We start from the raw sequence: 25,612 nt of genomic DNA, 5'->3' as shown, positions 1-25,612 counted from the left end.
AGAACAATTTATAATTAGATTTTTCAATTCCAAACAATGTCAAACCGAAAATTTAAATTTTTAAAATATCTCAATCCAATACGATTTAATTTGAAATTTGAATACGATGAGTATTGATTATTCAATTTGGATTGAATTATATTTCGAAGTTAATTTGAAATATTTTCTAGATATCTCACAATCATTAAACCCTCCCTCCCAACCTTCATTTTCTCTCTCTTTTTCTTTCTTTCTTTCTTTCTTTTTTTTTTTTTTTTTTTTTTTTTTTTTTTGTTTGTGAGAAAGTGGGCAAAGCCTAGAAACAAAGCAAACAAAAACACACTACAGGAAAACAAAAGAAAAACAAACACAAAAGAAAAACAAAAAGCTTTATCCAATATTACAATAATTTACAGTCTCAACCTAAATAGTCAAATTCTTTCTTCTCACAAATCTGAGTGTCTTCATTTTCAAGATGACTGACTACAATTAGTTAAGTAATTCTGATTTCCACAAAAAAAAAAAAAAAAAAAAAAAAAAAAAAAAAAAAATTAAGTAATTCCACCCAAGTCATAAAGGGCCTTATGTTCTTCAAGGGATCAGACTCCAGACAAAGGTTCAATTCTTTATGAAGACTAGTTTATTAGATCCATCAGAATATATTGTAGTTTTGAGAGAGAAGTCTCCTAAATTATCTCACTACTCACTAGCATCTTAAAAGCTGGCAATTGACAATTACACCTCTAGGATTTCGAATCCCCAATATTGTTCTCTAATTCACTAAAAATGAAGGGTTTTGTCAGCTTAAATGAATTCAATGAAGCTATATAGCCAATACCTATTTTTTCCTATCCCAAAACCCTATCCACCAAAAAACCAGCAGGGGTGAATAAATGCTGTTTTCCTGTACAACTTGGTTCTAATCCTACAACCAATGTGCTATATATAGTTACATAAATATGTTACAGCCAGAACAAAGGCACAAGAAATATAAATTCTATGTTCTGGAGAAAACTCATAATAATCCTGTATATGCTTCGAAAATCTTGATAGACAAGTATCACCACGAAGCCAGCAACTTGACACCAGACTGATTTTGCAAATTCACCCTCCTTTGGCACCAAAGATAAAGATACAGGAAGATCAACGACGAGACCTTTTGCGAGAACTGCCATGTTCACTGTGACTTTGTCTGCAAAGATAGAGAACGGTAAGTGACAATTACATACGTGCATTACTTTTTTTTTTTTTTTTTTTTTTGACGGCAACATACGTGCATTACTTTCGTACAGCCAATGAAAGAAATTAGTAGCTTACAAGTCATCAAGATCACGCTCTTTACTCGATGAATCTTCTTTTCCATGTGATATTCTGCCAGCCTGAAAGTAAATTACACAAGCTTCATCAAAGATACCACAACACATCTATATATAAATTTGGATCTGCCAATCAACAAAGCCTTTTTTTTAGCACCTCCCTCCCCTTCTTGGAACAAACCAGCTCAGCAGACCATGCCTTAAAAATAAAGTAGCAAACTATTATAGAAATTTAGCACCTAAAACACTTGCTTGATACCAGTAGCCCAGTGATATGCAATGCCACTAACACACAAAAGGTAAAGCATTATAAGCATAAAGATTAAAGACAAGCAGCTCCTTTTTAATCTCAGTCACATCATCATGCACGCACAAGTAATACTTGATAATGATAAAGACCGAAGAAGGCTTGCCTGACTTTTCTTGATTTACTAGTTTAATGCAGGGAAAATGACCACTTTGTTTGGATTGAAGGAAATGGACCAAAAGGAAGGGAAGAAAAATGGAGGGAAAGGAAGGGAAGGAAAGAGAAATGGAGGGATGAATTAAATTTCATTTGATAACAAATGAAGGAAGGAAGGGAATTGGAGGGGAGAGAAATGGAGGGATTAAGTTGTAAGAAATTGATCTCTCCAAGAATGGAGAGATTTGAGAGGAAAACTAATCATTCATCCCTTTCCTCCTCTTCCCTTCCCCTCCCTCCCCTTCTTTTTCTTCCCAATTATCTATCCAAACACATTGTTAGTAATATCCTAATCCAAATAAGAGAAGATTTGGTAACCTTAACTTGAAAAGAATAGTTCATCAGATGATACCAGTGACAAACAATCAATATTAATCTTGAGTTGAATCCTCTGTCCTCTGCCATTTATGTACTTGTCATTTATGTACTTGTACTAGACAAAGTACACAAATTTGGAGTTTCCTCAATAATGCAGGTTCATACATTTGCATCACTCTTACTCTTTGTGACACATGGTCTCACATCCACAATACTTCTAGATATTAGGACTTTAAGAGTTAGAAACGAAGCTGGAACTATCTGAATTAGAATACTTATGGACAACGTCTTAGAACCACTTTTATTTGCCTATCTTAATGAGCAAAAAATTAGAATTTGGAGGTGAAGGTTACTGGGGTTGGCGGTGAAGGTGGAGTCATGGGTTGGTTGTGCAGGTGGTTGGGACAGTGAGGAGATATCAATGGTGGAAGTGGAGAGTAATTCACTTAGGAGATGGTCAGTACAATAAAATAATATAAGAGCAATAAGGGCACCAGATGTAATACACTATACCTTGAGGTCACTTTAAAATGTCACTTCTATATATTTTGGTTTCCACCATGCAGAAAACCCCAAACCAAAATGCCACCATGTAGAATTTTCCAAATTTAGAATTTACCAGATTTATAAAATCCTTCAAAACAATACAATGATTAAAATGCTCTTACATCCATTAATGACAACCCATATTTTTTCTCTCCATGGGTTAGCCTTATTAAGAGCAATGAGGGCACTAGATGTAATTTAACTTCTTTTTTTTTTATTTATTTTGTTTTTTGTTTTTTTGACAAGGAGATGTATATAGATTAACCCTAAAGAAAAAGTCAAAAAAAAAAATAATCTTGTTTTCACCATGCAGAAAACCCAAACCAAACCAGGAAGCCACAATGTAGAATTTCCTAAATAAATATAATCCTTCAAAACTGTTATGATTACCCTTACACGCACCCGCTCATGATAGCTAACCCAAAATTTCTCTTTCTTCCCCTTTTCTCTCTTTTGTACTATTAATGATTGACTGAATTTATATCTCTCTTCCGATGAGGTGCAATTATTTAATTGATTTGCATTATCTTCGTATTCACTAGAGGTGTGATAATGATGAGAAGTGCAGACATCTTCAGGTGTAATTGCAAGGGTTGTCGCAGTATTGTTGGTGGTGAGATTGACGAAAAATTTAGCAAGGTGGTTGGTGGTGGCAGCAAATGGCTAGGAGGTCATGGGAAGGGAGTGATTAAGGGCCAATTTTTTTGGGGCTCAGCTTTTGTAAATATGCTACCTCCAAGGATGAAGTTTAAAATCGGTATGAGCTTGTGAAGGGTTAAATAATTCTCCCTTTTGTAAGATAAAAAAAATAAAACTTTCTTCCTCTCCTAATATTCATCTCCCAAAAGTCCCAAACAGAGGAATTGATTTTCTTCTACCCTTCTCTCCCTTCAGATTATGTAAATATGCTACTTCCATTGATGAAATTTAAAGATAGTAAGTTTGTAAAGGGTGAAAATAATTCTCCCTTTCCTAATTCCCAATGTATAAAAAGGATTAAGGCGCACCAAAGCATTTCCTAGTTCCTAGCACCTTGCGCCACATTGAAGTGAAGAGCACATAATATACAATAAATTTTTTGAAAAAAAAAAATCCTTGTGCGCCTCGATGCGCCTTAGCTGCACCTTATCAAAATCGCCTCGCCTAGACAATAAATGGCGCATTACCACTAACGTCTTGCGCCTCAATGCCTAGACGCGCCTAAAATCTTATCCAAACAAATTGTTTGACTTTTATGGAAGATTGGAAGAAAAATAACCCTAAAAGTGCCTAAAAAAAGAATTAATCAAACTTCCGAATTAAAGACTATTCTCTAATTTTCCTAATTGTCTACTCTTATTCCTCTTTGATTTTCCGTCAGGAATTAGTTGTAATTTAAGAACGTCATAAAAGGGGAAATAAGAGACCACTTAGTGATGTAAATCAGAGTTAAGCAATGTAACTACACACTAAAATTCATACCAAGAAAACAAAAATAATAGAAAAGGCATGCTTACTAACAGGATGGATTAATGAATTACCTGCTTGATGCTTCTAGTATGAGCCTCCAGATATTCTTCATAAGACTGCAGCAAGAATTTTAGATTACAAAAATCAGGTTAATATACTATAAAGCTTGTCCATAGAGAAAAAAACCAGATCTGGTAATTCATGCTTCATCTGGATAAGGTTACATGTCAGCTGAGGCAGATTAAAAACTATGTGAGCTATTGATAAGACTAGAACCTGAGCCATAGCCAAGCTGATATCAAGTAAACAGGCTGTAAATCGACCAATCAAACTATGTAAGTCCCCAGGCTCAGTCAGTCAAGCCAACATTACAGCTTGGAGGCTGAAGTTGTATCAACCTAAGCTTCAGGTCAATTTCGGTGTTTTACATTAGCTAAAGTTGCAGGAGATTTTACCTCCTATCATCGGTAGGGTTCTTTTTGTGCTTCAAAGTATTTTGCGTCACATAGTATATTTTTCAGAAATCCACGTTTCTATACTGAGGATTTCCTTATTAGTATTAAAGCTAAGGGCTAGATACTTCTTGTCAAAGCATGTTCTACACTGAGGAACACCCCCCGAGGCCCCAACCAAGCACAAAGCGTGCAGCCTTGACTTCATTGGGCTTGTAAAGTAGTAATCCATAAACAATAAAACCCTATTACTCATGCAATGAGAAGAGCAATACAATTTGAAAATCATATTTATTGGAGGTTAATGCAGGGTAAGACTGGTCAAGGCTCCCACGAGGCCACAAGATTAACTAGGAGCCAAGTGCTCTTCCGAGCCTTGCCTTCTCTCAACAAAAGAAATAGACTTTATCCAAAGAATTCATCAGGGACTCCCTTTGTTTTTGATTTATTGCAAGGCTTTCACAATTGAAAAAGACCCACAACTATTTCGTCATTTCTCACTCCCACTAATTTCTGTCACAATATTATTTCATTATTCCCTTCCACAACCTCACTAGCATTATTTTTCTTCCCAATACAATTAGATATACCCCTATTAATGATACTTTATATTATATCATTCCCACTTAAGTCCCCACCCCATAAAAATTTACTTGAACTTTATGCACACCCTACTATTTAATCAAAAACAGGAGTGGAAACTAGCAAAACTCTATAATCAAGCTCACAATAAATATTAAAATATTTTACACTACCACTCAAACATTGTCCTCGTCTCACAACAATTATCTCACTTAAAAAACTTAAATGAGTAATTCTCATGTGTAATTTTAAATAGAAAAACCTCATATTTGATTGGCTTGGTTGCTAAAAGTTCCCAAAATATCATGCCACCCTTCTATGATTATTTACATCATATTAACTTAACATATTTGCCGCTGCATAACTTAAACCATAAAAAAAATACTTCCTTTGTTTTTTTTCTATTTGTCCAATTTGTTTTTTTGCGTAGTTTCCATTGCATATATATAATTAAAATATTTACAAACTTTTACAAAAAAACATATAAAATTCATGTATGTATGACACTCACACTCCTTCCCTTGACCGTGCCCCTCAACTTCATTGTTTAAGGGTTTGAGATACCCACCACAGAGCAAAGTGACACTTCCACCGGAGCCTCGATTTCCTCATCATGAACAATCCCTTCTCCGCCGCCACCTTACTCATCTTCCACCTCGCCTCCTTGCCCGGCAATGAGATCGCTCAACTCTTTTTGTTTGCATCCCCCACCTTTCATCACACCTAAAGCAAATCCCTTTGGCTCTTCATTCTTGTAAATCCGCTACGGTGAGTCTCCGCATCGGTGGTCCACTCCTTCCGTCGTTCAATCCACTGGAGCTGCCTGCCATATTGATTGAAGATTGTGATTCAGTTACCTTAGGCCATGTATTAGGCCTGTTAGCTAATCAGTTATTTCGTTCATCGCACCAAACATGCCAATATTAGCATTGATGGTTCGTAAATGTCACTCATTGTTCAAAGAACTATTCAGAGTCCCTAGAGCTCCTTGTAAGGCTTGTTGAAAAACCCGTTGTCGGACTTGATTAATCGCTTTTTGTTGTTCAAGCTGAATGGTTTCGTTTTCATAATTTCAAATTGTTCTAAAGTTTAAGTTGAATTAATCAAATTCATTTTTTCTCGTTCGATTTCAAAACATCCATTCACTCGAAACTGATCCACGTCTATTTTGACTTTTTTAAAGCGAGTCCTGGCTTTTTCCAACTGTTCAATGGCCTTACGGTGGGTTAGGCAGGCCGTATGTTTGCACGAGGCCCAAACCCTTCCCTTTACTGTTGTTGTATTGGGCGCCACTATTGTTGGGATATTAGGCCTCGCTGTTCATCGGTTGGGCTTGCCCAAACTAAATTCCCCGAATTCCCCCTCTTCGATAGTGGTACACCTTGTCCTCCTCAATCAATCCGGCCAATTCCATCGCCCGATCTAAACAATCCGGGTTCAACGTCCTTAACTCGGTTTTGACTTCCCCTTTTAACCCGTTCACAAACTCGGCAAAGAGAAGGTCTTCAGAAATTCCTTCAAAGGGGAGCAACGAACTCGATAAACTTTCTGCGATAATCCTCCACCATCCCCCCTTACCCCATCGCCGGCCACTATTCGTATAGGGTGCAGGCGTGAAATGGTCAAAATTCTTGGTTTAAGTTCCGACCACTGGGTTATGCGTCGCCGACGTTGTTCCCGTTGATACCACTTCAAGGCAGGGCCATCCATGGCTACCACAGCCGCCTTCTTTTTCTCACGTTGAGAGAGTTGATAAAAGTCAAAGAACATCTCCGCTCTAAGTATCCAATTATCAGGGTCTTTACCTTCAAATACCGACAAATCTAATTTCCTATGCTCCCACTAGCTCCTTTCGCGAGGGTCTCCGTCACGCGCGTTGCCGCGTCGCCATCCTCCGAGCTCTCCGTCACGCAAACCACTAGTCTGGTGGTCTCCAGGCATAACAGCGAACTGCTGCTCGCCTTCCATATACGGGGTTGCATTCGGCACTTGGTACTCCCCGTGATTCTGACTTGTTTCTGCCTCCAAATTGAACACCGGCGGTGGTAAAAGTGGTGGATTAGGAGATTGAGTTCCCCTTAAGACCTTCAATTGTTTAGCCTTTTGATTTTACTCCTATCAATGGCTGCCTGGATCAGTTTGGAAGCAATCAATCCTTCCTTTCAACTTCACTTTGTTTTCTTCCTGTCTCTTTTGCTCTACTTTAAACAGTGTCGTGAAGTGGTCGGTGATTGCTTTTTGGATATCCTCCATGGCTAGCTTCACTGCTTCCGCAACAGTTGTGCTAATGGAACTCTCGTGTTTCATCAACTTCTCTTCAATCGACTTCAATTGAGACTCGACTTCAAGCTTCTTGTCCACCGCGTCGGCGCGTTGGGTCAGCGTCAGCCCCGTCATGATCGACCGCTCTGATACCAAGTTTGTAATGGACTACACAAATTTACTTAATAATAATAATAATAATAAAAGGACTAATTTCTCATTAATGGGTTGAAGGAATACAAGTTAGTAGCTTGAGGCTACAAGTCTCCTTAGCAACTTGAGGTTGCAACTTTCCAAAGGGTCCTTACAAATTTCTGAATACTCTTCCTATTACCCAAACTAACATACTTATACTAAGATAACTAATGTTCAGAGTTGACTTTAAGGCTAACATGTGACTACTTATCATAATTAGAAAAACCATAAGAAACATAATAGAATTAGATTGCTTTTCTTTCCTTCTCTTCCTCTTAATTAGTTGTCTTCTACTTCATTAGAGTTGTGTTGATGCCTTGAGATTGCTTCCTGTTACTGTGGTTGTTGTTTAACCCTCCTCCTAGCATAGACCCGAAGGTTCGGTTGACACGAGTCCATCACAAACCATTGCTCAGCTACATATCTTCTCTTTAACAACATTACCACCCACTATCACAACAGCAATACGCCAATAAGCATATTCATGGGAGCCACAAATTTTATGCAATTGGCTCAGGAATCAAATTCAACCGAATCAACCATAAATACTAAAAACAATCAGAATCAAGAGCCCAAGAAGAATTCATTGGATTAATGTAATAGACTAGCCTTAGGACGTAGCAGCCAAAAAAAAGCTATTCTAGGAAGAGACAACTCCACTTAAGTAGACGACAAATTTAATTAAAAAGAAGAGAAGGAAAAAAAGCAATTAGCATCTAGAATGTTTTATTATGGTTTCTCCATTTTCGTTAAGTAGTCACATGTAAGCTTTAAGGTCAACCTTCACCATTAGTATAAGTAAGTCACTATGTGTAACTTAAAAAGGTATCCAAAAATTAGTGAGGAAAACTTGGAGAGTTGCCTCAAGTTGCTAGGAGATTGGTAGCCTAAAGCTACTACTTGTATCCCTTAATTATTCCGTTATTGAAGAAGCAGTCTTTCTCTTAATTCCGAGTAGTATTAGAACGAATCAGCTTCTAGAGTAGACCGGGATTACCAAAATATCCCTCCTAAGGCCAATCTATTACAATTAATGATCTCTCTCCCTCGATTCATTCTCAGATAAAATGACCTATAACGCAGTGAGCGGGGATATCAGTGATGGTGGATGGTGCCATAGGGTGTCATTGCCATTGCGAAAGGCTGGCCAAGACTCCAGGGAAATGGCTGCAGCCATGAGGTATCATTATCAAGGTGGAAGGCTTGCTAGGAGCAAGAAAGGGGAGTTGAGTGGAGAGAGAGAAAGAGAGAAGGAGAGAAGGGGGGAGTTGTTTACACATCTAAATTTTGAATTATGATTACCAAATCAGCAGTTTGGCACCTTTACTAATGATGTAAATTTGGTTGAATTTTCATTAAAACTAACAAAAGATAAGATTTCTAACATTGACTTCACAAAGTGAAATTCTTATTGCAGATTAAGAAAAAGGTAGGATTAATGTGAGTAATATTCCCATATCTTATCTCTAAATTTAACAATTCATAATTCATATATTTGTGAAAACTGTATATACAAAGGAAAGGCTTTAGCAAGATAACTATACAAAATTACTACTGCAGCTATAAAAATTCAAATATTCTAAAATAATTCAATCAGCAGCAGAAAATAATAATTATAAGCTGAAAAGAATATAGCATATGAGCCTCTTGATAACTAAAGTAGCTAAGATAGGACCATACCATTTCAAGAAACTCATCTTCAGAAAGAGTACTACACAGAGGACTCATTTCACCAGACATCCGCATGCCATCAACTTGAGAAGAAACTTTGTGATCAGCTGGTGAGTCTAAAGCACTTCCTTTACAATGGGCTTGCCTAGTCAGTGAACCTTTACTTCCTGAGATAGGCAGACTCTTGGGAGGATATAATCCAACAGGTTCATGGTGTGCGATAAGGGACCCACTTGCTTCAGTATGATATTGATATAGATAAGATGAGTAGAGCATGGATTTTGTGGTCCAAGTCATATCCATAGAAGGAGCAACATACCCCTCTTCAGGAAAACAATATCCAGATTCCACACCAGGCCTCCTCACAACAAATGCGTCCCTGAAATAGAGTAAATAAAAAATCACAAATAGCACATCCAACCTGACTAGCTTAGCTCTGACCTATCATACTACCTTTTCAGACTTGGGTCCTCTTCAGGTTCTCTATCAATAAGTTGACAAAGTGCTTCCCCAATTTCTGGAGGTACCTCCTGATAATAATTGAAATATTTTAATTCAACTTAAACTCTGTTCAAAGTTGAGCAGGGGAGGCAAGAGATAATTCATGCATTATTAACCTGGCAATCTCTGCTTATTTTGACAGGTTTGTATTCATTCAGTGGATTTTTCAGATGGATAGTTTTGTGGAATGGCAAATTACTTAAACGCAACCATTTGACTCTGAAACTGCGCCCCCATGGATTATTAGCACCAGTTCCTTGTGTCCAAACATTCTCCCGCCTCCGGCCAACAGAAGACATCATCTGTGCATACCCTTGGAAGAATCCGCTTGAATTAACACTATATATCAGAATTACTTTACGACATTTCTGCAACATAAGGGAATCTCGATAAAATACAACATTGATATAAAACATCATCACATCAAAGGAAGCAATCTTACATGAAAAGCTTCTTCCAGTACGGGCTCATTCATGAGTTGGGTAGCCCAGATTCCCTTTTCAACTGAGAGTTGGATATTTTCATGATTCAAGCTCTTAATGATAAAGTACTTCGTATCTTTTAAAACCATATCTGAATTGTTCATCAAAGCACTGTGCCCCTTATCTTCTGTCCTAGGTGGGTCTCTCTCCTCATTTGCTCTACAGCTGGAACTGTCTGAGATTACAACTTACCTTTGTCCGACATCAGTCCACACATAAATAAAAAAAATAAAAAAAAAAACTTTTTTACATGTATAAAGCTAAACGAAAAATATAAAGTGTTAGATATGAGCAATAACATACTAAATATTTCATTCAGTTAATAAAGGCCAACAGTATTTTCAAAGCTCTAGTTCAAAACAAGATAAAAAATTCAGCCTTGCACATACAAATGCAATTGAACATTTTTAAAATATATCCATATGCATGAATAATTTAACCACACCTGATCTAATAGAAAGCAGGGTATTAAGATTACTAGTAAGATGGATGCTTTGAAAGATTGGTAGACATTCCAAGCATATCCGGTCCAGCCACGGTTTCATGGTATAAGTCATAAGCTTTATTTCTTGGGTTTATCCTTAATTCTTGTAAGGTAGAAAAGTCTTTTTTCTCTATCTTTTGTGGTATCTTGTTTGTCCTCGAATTTTTTTTTCAGCAGTATCATTAACCAATCAATAACATCCCTCCCTAAGCATCTCAAAACCTCAACAAGGATACCATTTGAGGCAACTACTTCCCTACTTTCTTCTCTCCAAAGCATTTTGTACCAATATTTTTTAATCCCTCCACATATTGCCCAATTTGACTTCTTCGTCCTCAAGAATGATGTCCTCTATACAACTTATCAAAGTATTATGTCAATCTGTTCACAACCTCTCTATCATAAACAAGAATCCTTTGTCTTTCATCCTTCATACACCACACCATAAAGAGGCCATTGGTCATTGCTTGCATTTTTCTTGCCATCTTATTGATCTCTTTTGCAGCAACTCTAGTGCAATTTGTCGTATACATATTTATACACCTTTCACTTAATTAATCATCAAAATAACTTCCTTCATCTTACCAGCATGTACCATACTATGCTATAGTTTGTTCTTTTCTACAATCATTCAAAGATAGCCATTCTATTCTCTTCATAATTGCCTTATTTACATCCTTATTGAGCCATGTTGTGTTTCCTGTTGCATTGGTAGTATCCATACACCATAAACCTTATTTTCCACTATAGAAATAGAATTCTTCACCTATTACCCCAACAACTTCATCAACTATTCAATTATAGTAGCCTTTTAAATTTAGACCCAATAAGCTCCACATTACAAAATCTAATCCTTTGCTCACCTAACATCTATTCCATCATAGACTCAATTAAATATAAAAATAAAGGGCTAGAAGTCGGTATTGTGTAACTACAATTTCCTTTGATATCATCATGCCATTAAGAAAACAATGTTAGTTCCAATTTTTGAATTGAAATTCATTAGAAGTCATTCCATCCTCCATAACCAAAAGCACCATGAAACAAGTGTTACAAGGTTCGCGGTACGGAGGTGCGAATTGCGACCTAGTTCATCGTACGCGGTACAAACGCGACTCAGGTTGCTTGTGGTCGCGACTCAGATCTTGAAATTGACAACCCGATTTAGATTTCATAGACTGAGGTTATGCTTTTGCGTTTTAGGGTTAAAGGTTGTTGACACTCTGTGTTGAAGCTTCAAAAATGGTGGAGAATAAAGGTTGAAGACAAACATAGGAGAGAGGAGAGAGAAATCAGAACATTGGATACTACTTTTATTTTTTTATTAATAAATTAAGTGAAAAGTAGGAGAGACAAGTCAGAAAACTGAATGGCTTTTTAAATATAACAATTGGACCCCACACACTAGTAGTTTCCTCTTTATTTTATGACACCCACCCTTTTACAGTTTTACTTTCCCTTGGTTATTAAAAATATCAGATACGATTGACCCAAGGGCAAGGCAGTATTTTTATTTTTTCAAAATACAGAGTATATACTTTTTCGTATTTCATTCATATATATATATATATATATATATATATATATATATATATATATATATTCGTACCCATCGTACCGGAATCACCAAAGGGCAGCGTTCCGCGTATTCGTTTCCGTACCACGTTTCGAATCGTACCCCGTACCTTGTAACATTGCATGAAACATTCTCAAAACCGCATTGACTGTCTCCACATGTCCAATTGGAAGTCCAATTCTCCACAAATAAATAGCTTCCCTATGTGGTGAATACTTTACATCACTACATCTAAATTATCCTAAAATTGACTTTAGAAGCTTAAACACCTACTCTCTCTATCTTTATTTGTTTATCTCGTTGTATTTTTTGAGGTTAAACTTTAAAACTTTGATCACAAATCCTCAATAATTTATAAGAAATAACATAGTCAAGTGGGATCTTGTTAGGTTAATTATAATGTCTATTTTAACAATATCTATTTTTTAATATTTATGCGTGTTAAATTAAAGATATTTTTGTTTTTTTACAATCTTGAAACCCGTCAAAATTTAAATGGGACTAACAAATAGAAAGAGAGAAAGTACGATATTTACAATCCTTATACCAAAATTAGTCTTCATGCTAATAATGGGGTTTAACTTTGAAGCTTTGAGCACAAATCCTCAATAATATACCCGTCATCCGACTTTGATAGACGACGTGTTGGTCGTGTTCAATGCCAAGCATACTCCCTCCGTCCCCAAAACTTCGACCCTTTTGGGTTGATTTCGTGGTTATTAAAAAACTTAAATAAAAAGAAATAAAAACATATTGGAAAGATAAATTTACATGGGGTTTGTAAAAAAGTAGAAAGATAGAGGATTAAAAATACATGAAAAAACAAAATTTTATATTGGAAGCTAATTTTGCACAAATATTGTTGTAAATCGGTGGGTATTTTAATGCAAATGGGTCGATCATCTTGGGACTAAAATTAGGCCAAAAGGGTCAAGTTTTGGGGACGGATGGAGTAAAAAATAACATAGTCAAGTGGGATCTTGTTAGGTACATTATAATGTCTACTTTAAAAATATCAAATTTTTATTATTTATGCGTGTTAAATTGGAGATATTTATGTTTTTTTGACTATCTTGAAAACCGTGCAAATTTAAATGGGACTAACAAATAGAAAGGGAGAAAGTATGATATTAACAATCCTTATACCAAAATCAGTCTTTCATGCTAATAATCTTATCACCTTTTGTTACAAAATAGAATTGCATCATTTACTATCTGATCATCAATGTCAATATCAACTTCATTTTTATACTTGAATTGTACTGAACCTCTAAAGTCTTAATAAAGAGTGAAAATTGGCAACATGCCTACATACTAATGAAATTGTTTGCAAGTAATAATGTAGAGGCATTCTAAGCTGGCAAAAGTCAATCAAAACTCAACTTCAGAGAGCTAAATAAACGAAAATGATTCAAAAGGCTAAGCGAACAAATTAAAAATTAAAGTTAATAAATTATTATAGCAATTTTAAAAAAACATTTTTTACATGCATAATACACAGTAGACAACAATAAAAGCTTTATAAAGTCATCAGTTGCTTAACCTCAAAGTTGTGTGCTCAAGTTACAAAAATTTCATTAGGTATTGAGCAATATTATTTGTTAACTACTTTGAAATAAAGCATGTTACAGAATTATAAAAAAAAATAATAATAAAATAAAAAAAAATAAAAAAAAAAAGAGAGAGAGAGAGAGAGAGAGAGAATACATTGATTGTCATAAAACAGTTTCTAGGAAAATATCCAATTATGTACATTTACTGACTACACTTATACATGGTTTTAAAAGCAACATTTTGCTGGTTTAAAAATAGCATATGTTGTCAAAAAAATATTAAGTTGTTAGTGTTTACAAAATGTGTAAAAAATAATTAAAATATGTAAATAAATATGGGAAGAAACGATATATACTTCCTCCATTCCTGAAATCGAATTAATGTAAGCTCTTGTTTCTAGGGTAGTATGGATACAAAGTATGTGTAAAAAAAAAAAGTGGTTCGGGAGCAAAGATAGAATGGTTCAAGAGCACTATCCACTTAAAAAGAGCCTAAACCTAATGGATATTGGGAAATAAATAACAAAAACCTAGTTGATCTCCCTTGTTTTCACTCCAATCAACGAAAAAATTGCCATATTTGCTAGTTGGTAGCCTTTGAGAAGCTCATGAATGCCAAAATTTCAAACTAGAGTATGTAGCTATAAAATATTATTCACAGCAAGACCTCACTGAAAATAACAAATTAATTTAAAAAAGGTTTATGTACTAGGTTAACTTTCTCATCCTTTACAGCATCTGCTATTCATTTTTAGTATTCTCTAAAATCCTGGATGTTCTCAACCACTGTTCTCATAAACCAAAATTTTCACTTTTTGGTAAAGTTTTAATTAGCGCAGTTCTGTAGACATGCATACCCAAAAAGCATAAAAAAGATTACATAAATGTACTAACACGCATTAGAATGCAGAAAAGGTCAAGGAAAATGAAGAGGAAAAATACAGTGTGCAGGAAGACACATAATGACATAATCACTAATCAGGCATCAAACTTTGACAGCCTAAAAATTCAAGAAGGAAACTACAACTGAACAGCTGGAAAAAAAATGATCAATAGTAAAACCACAAGATAAGGCCAACGAATCTTGACAGAATTTTTTCCTTGCAGTATTATAATCTAGTTACGTTAGCAGAATAAATTGCTTGAATCAAGCCAAAGAGGAATAAAATCATCATGAAAATACCTGGTTCTTCCAAATTCTTGGCATCATGCTTCCGGGATACAGAAGAATCAACAATGGAGGCATTTTCCTTTGCAGTGTCAGTAGACATGTCCTATATATATCTGTCCAGTCAATTCAATAATGGCACAATCTGCAGCAGCATTAGCGACTTTTAGAAGAAAAAATAGCCTGCTAGGTTCATCTATAAAGTTAATATCAGACAAAACGACAGAAAAACAATGCATTGCTACTGGGAATAGTCTTTAGCAGGAATCATATAGCCATCAGTAGCAATTATAAATTAGAATATAAATTATTAGAGGCAAAGCACTTTTCATTCCCCCAAAACTTAGCACCTAAAATCTTTGATGTGTGAGCCTCAGCCCCATGCCTCGTCACTCAGGTTTACAATACTTGTACCTCTTACGCCTAGAGATTTTTGAAACCAAGATGATTACAATGGGCTGCACATACAGTCCATATTGTACATGAGGTCCAAAATTAAGTATTTTAAATTTTGATATTTTGGTTTTAATATTTACTTCTCTGTATTCAGAAAAGGATAGAGAAACCTCTATATGGGATTCAGGATATTTCACCTAAGAGATTCCCCAAGTCCCAAGGAAGCACACACTTGAGAGGCTCCCCAATGAATCCACTCTCCCCTACAAGAGTATAGGCATACAAGCCCAAACCTAGCCACAGGTTTCTGACTTAGATTTAAGAGGGGCAACACTACAGAACAAATGAATATGATTGTTGTTAAACATGGCAGAAAAATACAAATTGCTTGCCCCTAGTTAGTAAGTACAATTATTAGATTGTACAAGTAAATATGTATAGTCCTCTAACACTCCCTTCCCGAGAGAGAGAGAGAGTTTTTTTGACACGGAGAGGAGGTATTCTTAGATGTATAAATACAATAATGCTCCCATATAACTAATTTACTATGCACTAACGTGTTCAGGAACAATCCTGCAACATAACCACATAACTCGGCCTTCGTCTAACTTTTAACTTGGAGGTGTTGATACAGATGTGGTCTTTGCTAATTAGATAAGATTTAACAATTATATCATTCTATGGATACAAAGAGGTGCCTAATAATAGGAGGTCAAAAGGAAGCAATATATGTCAATAAGAGTAGCAAATTAACATATACTATATCCCAATCTCTTTGAGACTCTGACTAATGAACCTCTATCTTCTCTTCCTCCTTTTTCTATTTTTACCCTAACCTTCCATTTCTTGGACGTCCATCAATGCTACCACCACTCTAACTTTCATTACCACATTCACCACCTCATTTAGAACTACACCTCTGCCATCTATCATCTACCAACATATCTTCCCTCCTCCATCTCTCTGCCAAAAAGGCCAATGCCATTCTGGATATCTACAAAGACCAAAACTTTATTTATCCATCCTCCATTAACTCTCCCCAGGGTTTATTAGATCTGGCTATTAGTAACAGTGGAAAAGTTGTGGCGCATAAATGGAGACGCTAAGGGTTGGCAAACAGGGGAGGAAAATAATAAGAAATGGCGCAAAGCCATTCGGGGAGGAGAAAAAAATAATAATTGAGGAGCAAGGAGAAAGAGTATTTATCCTATTACATAGATAACCAATCAGCAAAATGTACAACAACAAAAACGGAGAACAAGTTGTCCTTAAAAATAATAGTGGTTTAACTATCCTTTTAGATAGATAACCAATCAGCAAAAAGTACATGAACAAAAACAGAGAGCAGTTGTACTTAAAAATAAAAATAAAAGTGTTATAACCCACTTCCATTGAGTTTCAGCCATTATCTAGAAAATGCTTCACTATATACTCATACAACAATCTTGTCAAATGACTTGGAAAACAGTTTATTCACAGATAAATATCCTAATTATAACATTTCACTAACTCATTTACATGGTTTTTTAGCCTCTTCTCGTATTTTTGAAATGTCAACCAACTTTTCACAGATAAATATGATATTCCAAAATAAGGGAAATTCTACATGGTGGCCTCTAATTATTGCACTTTGTATAATTGTATACATTGGAAATTTACTATTGCCATATTCTATAGTGACCCACGACTTTTGCAAATATCTCTAACATGCCCTTATAGATGTTATATGGCTAACTTTTGGTGTTGATGGTTAACCTTTAGTTCCAATAAGTAAAATTACTACCTTACCCTCCTAATTAATCCAACCATCACCACCTAGCTGCGACCACTGCCATCCAGCCACCACCACCGCATTTAAAACAAATCCAACCTCCCCCCCCAAGTCCCCAACCCATCCCTAAACCCACCTCACCCCGCCCCAAAACCAACCCCCACCCACGCAAAACCACCCCACTCATCCAAAACCAACTCCACCCACAAAAAACAACCCATTGCACCCAAAAGGTAGTAATTTTATTTATTTTACTTAAGGTTAACCACAAAACAAATACAAGTGCACATTGGAGATATAAACAAAAGCAAAGGGTCACTTAAGAATATGGCCCCCCAAAAAAAAAACCAACGAATAATTAGAGGCCATCATATAGAATTTTCCATAATACAATTAACGGATGTGGAGCTACAAGGAAGTACAAGTAGCCAAATTTGCTACAGATTCCGATGATCTGGAGTAATCTTTCAAACGACATGTTTACACATTTGGTGAAAGATTGGATCAATTTAGGTATCAAATAAGATCTACAACAACAGCAACAAACACGCTTGACTCTTATTCACAGAAAATCAATACACACAGAAAATTAACAATAAATTAGACATTCAAAGCAGTAGAATAATCAAATGACCACAATAAAATGCACTAAAAAATCAATCAGAGGAAAATAAGCAGTGTGCTTTAAAGAATAAAGGTGTGAAAACCTCAAATTGCAGCTTGAACTTGGAGCAAATGTTTTGGTGAGAAAAATTAGGGATATCAAGATCCAAGAATATATATATTGTAACGTTTTAAGGATGGGAGCCTTGTGACTGGCTAGAGAGCTACATAGAACAAGCATCAAACTTTGGATAGTCTATCCGGCCCAAAATGGTGTAAGCCTTTTTCCTTCATTAATTTGGCCTGCTCTTCTTTGCATGTACTCAACCAAATTAATCTTCTGCATTAAATAAACAAAATCATCAATATAATAGTCAAGATTCTCATTTTAGAGAAACTCTTGAATCTGCTAATCTAATTTCTATAAAATCCATGTCAAAATTATAATAATTTTTTAAGTAAATAAATGGACATAAAATACCTATAAACACACACATTGTAATATTGCATGTATTTACTCTATAATCCCCTACAAAATGTATACCCAATTTTTAAAAATATATCAGGGATTAATAATAAAAAGAAATAGATTAAATTAAAACAAAAAAGTGGATAGTGAAAGAAAAAGCAAGAGAAAATGTGGATAAAGAAGGAAAAGTAGAAGAAAGTGTGGAGATGAACGAGGTTTTCATATATACAAAAAGGTGAATTTTTTTTCGGAATGTCCATTGAAGCCAAGTATGAACATCATTTAGTGATGGAGGTTAATGCTAACATTACCTCAAGTCTATACAGCTATACCCTATTCCAAAATCCCCTTAAAAAGAATGGTTTGTTTTGATAGTAAAAAATCCATTAATGTGTACTCTTAATTTATTAATCCATAATGCATTCCAAGCAGTGTAAGAGGCCAATAATCTTCATGCGCACTCCTGCTAACCAATTGCAAGTGCAGCATGACATTTATCTTCCTGCGCATGAAAATTTTCAAATCTACACAATACACTCATCTACCTAGATATTCTTATCTCAAAATTTCCCTACTCATAGCAATTGGAATTGAAAAGGAAACTCAAGCAATGGATATACACATGTCAATGTATGCAATTACCTCTATCCAGAGTTCTCATGAAACATATAATCCAAATTTCAGTTGTTTCAGTAAGAGCAGACTGCCAGACAGCACAAAGCCATACCTCAGATTTCACAGTTCCCAAGCCACAAGTTCTCTTTTATCATGAAGTTTGTTGTATCTCCATCAACGAGATTCCACATTGGATCAAATCTGATGTTACAATATACTCCTTTCGTCCTATACAATAGGCCACATTTAACTCAAGGTCATTTTAAAGAAATTAGGTTGAATTACTATAACTATCCTTCTTCAATTAAGTTTTTACATCTTTACCATGCCACAAAGTAATCTTTTCTAACTTATCATTAAGCAGAAAACAAAGAAGTAGCAAGTTTTACAAAGAAAATTTAGAAAGTGGACTATGAAGTATAATTTTGGGATAAAGTAGAAATGAAACCAATTATTTAGGGATGGAGGGAGAAAGAAATAGCTCTAACAGGCTAAAAACTATATTACATTGATTATAAGTGTGAAATATCTTTTTTTGTCTCCAATAAGAAGCAAAGTGTAGCAAACAAAGTTCTTCTAACCACAAAATCTTATCATGGATGCTGCTTTTCTACAATGATAAAATCAAACTAATAATGCTTCTTTGCATTGATATGAGTAAAGGCACTAAGGCTATGTACAAATTGTACACTAGTGCCCCTATATCCCCCCTTACGTAGACATCACTAGAAAAATCGGAGTAACGGGATGTTCAGCCAATTACGAGTAACACATACTACAGCTTTATTCAGTTCAATTATAGTAAAGCAGAAAAAGGAAGGAAGGGAGGGGAAAAGAAAAGGTTAGGAAAGGAAAGTGATTTTATTTCCCAATGTTCGGTTAATGAAAGAAAATGAAACGAAGAGAAGGGAAGCGAAATTTGATTTTGTAAAGGGCTTTCCTTCCACTTCTCTTCCTTTCTTATGAATACTCATGTCATTTAGCAAACCAAACACGAGAACATAATTAACCAAAAAGGGGCTACAGCAAAACAAAATGCCACAACTATTCTCATCCAATAATGAAGCCATGATCCTGATAAATGTTCTAAAAGACCATGCCTCTTGAAAACTTCTCGACTCGACTCAACTTGAATCGTTCCGGCATGCTAGTTTAAACCTTCACCCGCTGTTTCAAATTCCGACCACTAATTATATTCCTAATTTTTTGCAACAATTATACATATATAAACCATTTTGGTATAGTTTTTAAATTCAAAGTATTTATTCAAACATTCAACAACTAACAATCAAATTAAGAAACAACAATAACCCTAAATGACCAAATAATACATTTCGTCTCAATTTCACCCAATTAGTTCTAAATTAAAAAGGATTAACAATAACTTATCCTGAAATAGCAACATTCAGCTATCAATTTCCCAGAATTCATCCGTTTCTCTTCCAAATTACAGCATAAACCGTTTCAGCTTTGCAAATTCCTCAATTAAGCAATTTTAACTAAAAATTAACCGAAAAAAAAGGAAAAATCGAAAGATTTAAGCAATGAGAGTGAATGAGACAAGGATTAATTACCTAGCGAGTGAGAAATTGAGTTGAATTTCTGGAAAAATTTTGAAAATGCCCCCAAAAATCCTTACCGCTGAATTTAGCTTGGTTGTGTTTTACTAGTAAGCACTTGGGAAGAAGGAACGACGCTCTTTGGCTCTTTCTACTCTCGCCTTTTTTTGAATGATCCTCTCTTTCCAAATACAGATTAAAAACACTGAAATGTTTATTGTGTGCTGATGTTGTACCGTGTACTTATATTTTGTACTCACTAGTCGTTGGAGCACGCGCGATGCGAGTGCTCCCCCAACGGTAAGATAAGTGAAATTCGTGGTTGTGTTCGGTTATTGTGATATTCGTGGTGTGTTCGGCTATTGTGATATTCGGGGTGTGTTCGAGTTGTATAATAGCAATGATACACATGAATTTGTAGTATTAACAAGTTAGGATTAGTGATAAAGTTTTTATGGGGAAATAACTATGGAAAGTGATACAAATTAGTGCTACAAATTAGCTAACATTTCCTCTCGACATTGCCTTCTCTATCTATCTATATATCTCGTTCTCCCTCCAGTCCCTTTTCCTCTCTTGACTCTACTCTATCTCTCCTAGCCCTTTTCTTTATTTCTCAAAACTCTCCTTCTCCTTGCTCTTTTTTAGTGGATTCATAGCTTTAAGCTCTCTCTCTCTGTCATGTAACCCCAAAAAAGTATTTAAGTTAAACAATTTCCTAGTTACAATAATTATTCCAAGTATTGGAAAATAAATTTCTAGTATATAGAAGAGATACTAATCATGTTCACCAATATTGGAAATACTCCAAATTTTACAAATGTAAGGTTTGCAAATTTGAGAATATCTAAGTTAAAAAAAATTATCCTTGCAAAATACTTTGATGGTTTTACAAATTTTAGTCAACATCTGCTTTTTAATGTCAAATCCTCTTCTCTATATGTAGAAGAATTGTACAATATTTATGACTTATCAAAATTTAAAAAGTTTTATTTATATATTCCACAATTACATTAAAGATGATTTCTTGTATATCTTCCTTCTATAAGGATGGTTTCCTCCGTCTTTGTCTAGAATCTCCCCTTTTAATATTCCTCTAATCTCTGTATGTAAATATTGTTGATCTTACATCAACCACGGTTTTAACAATAGAAATTGTAATAACACTAATTCATTTAATAATATGCAAAACAATAATTATTGAAATGTTGGGCTTGTATATATTCTAATAATGTAGAGTACATATATGCGCCAAGCATAGATGAAATGTTGGAAACTAAGAATCTCATGATATATTGATATCTGTACATACAATGATGACATTTGGCTTGTATAACTCAAGACACCTGACAATTGGTGCCGCACCTAGATATGTGCTAATACCCTTCAATGACAAGGTTTGATTTCGAAAAAAAAAAATTAATTAAGGTTTGATTTCGAAAAAAAAAAATTATAAGGAGGTTTTTGTAAAATTTCCTTTAAAATATGAAATATCTTGGAAAGTAATGTCATTAATATTTAGGAAATACGGGTAGGCACAAACGATGAAAAACTACATGTGTACATTTGTTGTAAAGTTATCCTAAATCAATAATTACCTTGAATACGATATAAATAAAAGTAAATTAAAGGAAATTAAATTAGGCTTTATTCATAAAATTTTCCTTCTTTAAACGAGTTGAGTAAAATCAAATATCAATGAAAAAGACTTGGTCTCGATAATTAAAGGGATGCTCTAACTGTTTGAGTTATACTTCATTGTTAGTGTGTGTATATATTTTTTTTTTGATTCAAGAGAGGCAGAGCCAAATACAAAGAAAATAAGTGTGTGTATATATGTGTGTGTATAAAATTTAAACTATAATTTGAAATTTAGTAACCCTTATTAAATATTAACCCTTATTTAATCTTATTTGTCTCATACTTATTAATCTTTTTTAGTTTTATTTTTTAGAATAGGTGAATATAAAATGAACAAAAATAACTTCAGAAGTTCAAATTAAATACAAGGTTATATGTTGGCATAGTCTTGCAAACAATATAATACATGTGAGTGTGTATGGGAGAATAAAACAATGTATGGGAGAATAAAACACTATATTTTATAAGGCTAAAAGGGGCTATTTTCATAGATTTTGGGACGGAACTAACATCCTTAAACTGCTTGTAAAGTGACTTTCTCTTTTGGTGAAGGTGTAGCCCATGCCCGAATTTAATATGGTATATATTAGAATCAGACCTACTGTTAGAATCTTTAATGGCTTAATGAAGTACACTACTACGTACACTATTAGGCCAACTTATTCATGTGAATGGGGAGTGAAAAAAAACGCACTCTAGCCTATAAAACATTATATATGACAAAATTTACTAAGCGATCTTACATATGAGGGGGAGTGTTGACTATTGAAGTATTGAGACATAACCTTTAAACCTTTTGAAAAAGGAAGAAGTATTTGATATTTAATTAATTACTTATTTATACTCTAATGATCTAATCTAGTGGGTTGCATAATGATCCACTCTATAAGACTATAACAAATAAAAAAGTACATTAATTAAGGAAGAGGCCAGGGGAAATACTTGTACTATTTTACCTACTCTCAATCAATTCGTCCAAGTCTTTGTCATCCTTACAAAATATGCTAAAATGCCTCTTAAAATAGATTAAAAAAATAATTACACCAAGAAAATTAAGCCATATACTCATATATTATAATAAGTACAATATAATATGCGAATAAATGATTTTATTAATTTTACTAATTTATAATTCATGAGTGATCCGTCAATGTCTGCCGCAGTAGACATAGATCAAAGCCTCTCCCATCGTCAACCTGGAGGAACAAAGTTACTTATAATTAGATCAACTACATATACAAATAAAATATACACGGAGTAATTCCTTTGTCCCTTAAAAATTATCTACTACATACCTCCGTAAAATGTTATGTGTAGGTTTGGGGTATTATTTGTGAAATATAAAATATTCCAAAGTTGCACTTAACATTTAACGGAGATAGTATAAAACTTTTGATGATGCCTAAAACACGTCTTAAACCAGTAATAAAATTTGATTTTTATTATTCGCAACTTTAGAATATTATTTGTGAGATATAAATTATTTCAAAGTTACAAATAATAAAAAGCAACGGGACAATTTTATGGGGAGGGAGGGGGCAATGTATGAAGTACATATATATATATATTACCTCTGCTTGTATGGTGTGAACCAAATTACTGCCAATTCTTGATGAAACACAGTTGATCACATTTAGCCCTTCTTCACCAAGTACACGGAGCATTTTCGAAAGGCGAAAACCTCTGTTATTTTCATGATCGTCGTCATCCAATGCACTTGTACGAACAATAACTTCAATTAGTCCATCTTTACAAGGTTTTACTGTCACATGATGACTTTGCTGCCGTTTAGAAGTGCTACTACTGCTTGAACTTATTCCAGCACCTGATGTCATTTTCAATAATTCATCTCTTTTATCATTTAGTGCTTTTATTCCCTCCTCCATGCTGTTTATATGGTTTGTTGTCACTTGCAAGAGATCCGAAATCGACCGCTTCTTCTGCTACATCGATCGGACAATGCAACACATACATTAGCAAAATACTGCCTTACTCAATCTTAAATGGATAAGCTAGTATATAGAGGCTAAATTTTCTAACATTGTAACAAAGCAATTACAGACAGAACAATGGTCAAATTAATGCAAAACCTTAGGTCGATTAACAATGAAGATATTGATAGTCAAAGGTACATTTCAAAAACTGCGTAAAGTCAAAATGAGATTGTCAAATTGAAATGGAAAGAGTAATATAATTAATAGAGTATAAAACATATTTCTGGGTCATTATTATCTTAAGCTTTTGGTTGCGTTGGTCCACTAACATGGTATCAGAGTCAGCGTGACACGAAGGATACGGATTCGAATCTCATCTACCCCCACTTTCAACCATCAGCTTAAGATTTTGGTTGAATTGGTCCACTTACAAGAAGTATACGAGGTACAAAGTAGTACTAACCTTAATAAGTGCAGGAGGTAGTAACGACCGAAGTTCTTGGTAGAGGGAGGACATATCATGCCTCCTCTTCCGCTCAATTTCCACGGCCTTCGCTTTCTTCTTCCCGGCCTCATCCTTACTCGGGGCTGGAGCTGGGGCTGGGGCCGGGGCGGGGGCTGTGGCAAAGTTGAACTCCACAACATTATTATGTTGAGGTAGTTGAGTTGAAGCTTGAAATGAGTTACTAAAAGTCAATAAATTATCATGACTATATTGAGCTTGATTCTCTGTTGAAGTAGTTAACAAAGCTGAAACATCATAATTTTGAGGGGTTTGTGGAAAAGCATTACTGATAAGCTGCATTAGCTCATCATCTAGTGAAATTGAATCATAATCGAAGGGATTCGATGAAGTTGGAGGATTGTGGTCCATGGATTATTATTATTAGTACGAGGTTGATCAAGTCTAGGAGTAAAGTTTTGTTCTTAGGATTTTTGTTTAAGGTTTCGTGATTTATAGCAATTTATAGTGATTTTAATTAAATGTATATATAAATGTTTGGAATAATAATTCAAATAATTGAGGACGATTAATAATGCATGTATAGTATCTAGCTCATTATAATATTATGCTACTTTGGATTTTGGAATGTGTTTTAGATGCAAGATAGACAAAAAGATCATACCTATTATAATTTTTTATGAAGTAAGTAGGAAGTTGGAGTGATTCTTTATGGGATTATTAATAATGGCAAAAATACAGAAACCTAAGCCACACTGATTAGTTCTAGCTCTTAATAGTGAGCTCATCACGACCCTAGCTATGTGTGTAAGACTACTTCACTACTCTTAGGTGTCATTTGGTTCGCAAAGGGTAATCAGAATGGAATGAACAAAGGAAAAGAATCGTAATAAAATGAAAATCCCCCAAATTTGGGGTGTTGTTTGTTTTGAATAACAAAGGAAACACAGCCACCAGTCCAACCACCACACCACCACATTGCTTCACTTCCCACAATTTCCAGCCACCACACAGCCACTCCATCACTTGCCGAGCCTCCTCCACCACTCGCCGACCACCGCCTCGCCTCCTCCACCACTCTCCGACCACCGCCGCACCTCCCCGCCGCTCCTCGAGCCCTCACACATTTCCCCTCCCCCGCAAAAACATCCCACTGCACAACCC

The 25,612-nt window shown here is 35.0% G+C and overlaps 2 protein-coding genes across 5 annotated transcripts; both read right to left on the bottom strand.

The window, feature by feature from the left end:
• Positions 1 to 354: 354 nt before the first annotated feature.
• On the bottom strand, positions 355 to 20,607 carry LOC110702543. Of its 4 annotated transcripts, XM_021880262.1 has the most exons (11): positions 20,426 to 20,607; positions 18,964 to 19,079; positions 17,872 to 18,107; positions 15,013 to 15,142; positions 10,177 to 10,391; positions 9,851 to 10,102; positions 9,687 to 9,763; positions 9,243 to 9,612; positions 4,143 to 4,187; positions 1,297 to 1,358; positions 355 to 1,171 (listed from the first exon to the last, which is right to left on the bottom strand). In XM_021880262.1, exons 4-11 carry the CDS (start codon positions 15,098 to 15,100, stop codon positions 1,123 to 1,125), a joined length of 1,158 nt encoding a protein of 385 aa, XP_021735954.1. In that variant the 5' UTR covers positions 15,101 to 15,142; positions 17,872 to 18,107; positions 18,964 to 19,079; positions 20,426 to 20,607; the 3' UTR covers positions 355 to 1,122. The 4 variants fall into 4 exon arrangements, with proteins under 4 accessions (XP_021735954.1, XP_021735955.1, XP_021735957.1 ...); XM_021880263.1 differs by lacking the exon at positions 20,426 to 20,607 and having other exon boundaries at positions 18,879 to 18,977; XM_021880264.1 differs by lacking the exons at positions 355 to 1,171; positions 1,297 to 1,358; positions 4,143 to 4,187 and adding an exon at positions 7,563 to 8,012.
• A 2,409-nt stretch (positions 20,608 to 23,016) lies between these two features.
• On the bottom strand, positions 23,017 to 23,985 carry LOC110702386 (transcription factor bHLH125-like). Its single transcript, XM_021880088.1, has 2 exons — positions 23,623 to 23,985; positions 23,017 to 23,247 (listed from the first exon to the last, which is right to left on the bottom strand). The coding sequence occupies exons 1-2, from the start codon at positions 23,935 to 23,937 to the stop codon at positions 23,185 to 23,187; spliced, it is 378 nt and encodes a 125-aa protein (XP_021735780.1). The 5' UTR covers positions 23,938 to 23,985; the 3' UTR covers positions 23,017 to 23,184.
• Between the last annotated feature and the right edge of the window lie 1,627 nt (positions 23,986 to 25,612).

Source organism: Chenopodium quinoa, unplaced genomic scaffold, assembly GCF_001683475.1.
Source record: "Chenopodium quinoa cultivar QQ74 unplaced genomic scaffold, ASM168347v1, whole genome shotgun sequence".
In the NCBI taxonomy this organism is placed as follows: Eukaryota; Viridiplantae; Streptophyta; class Magnoliopsida; order Caryophyllales; family Amaranthaceae; genus Chenopodium; species Chenopodium quinoa.
This window is presented reverse-complemented; position numbering and strand designations above follow the sequence as displayed.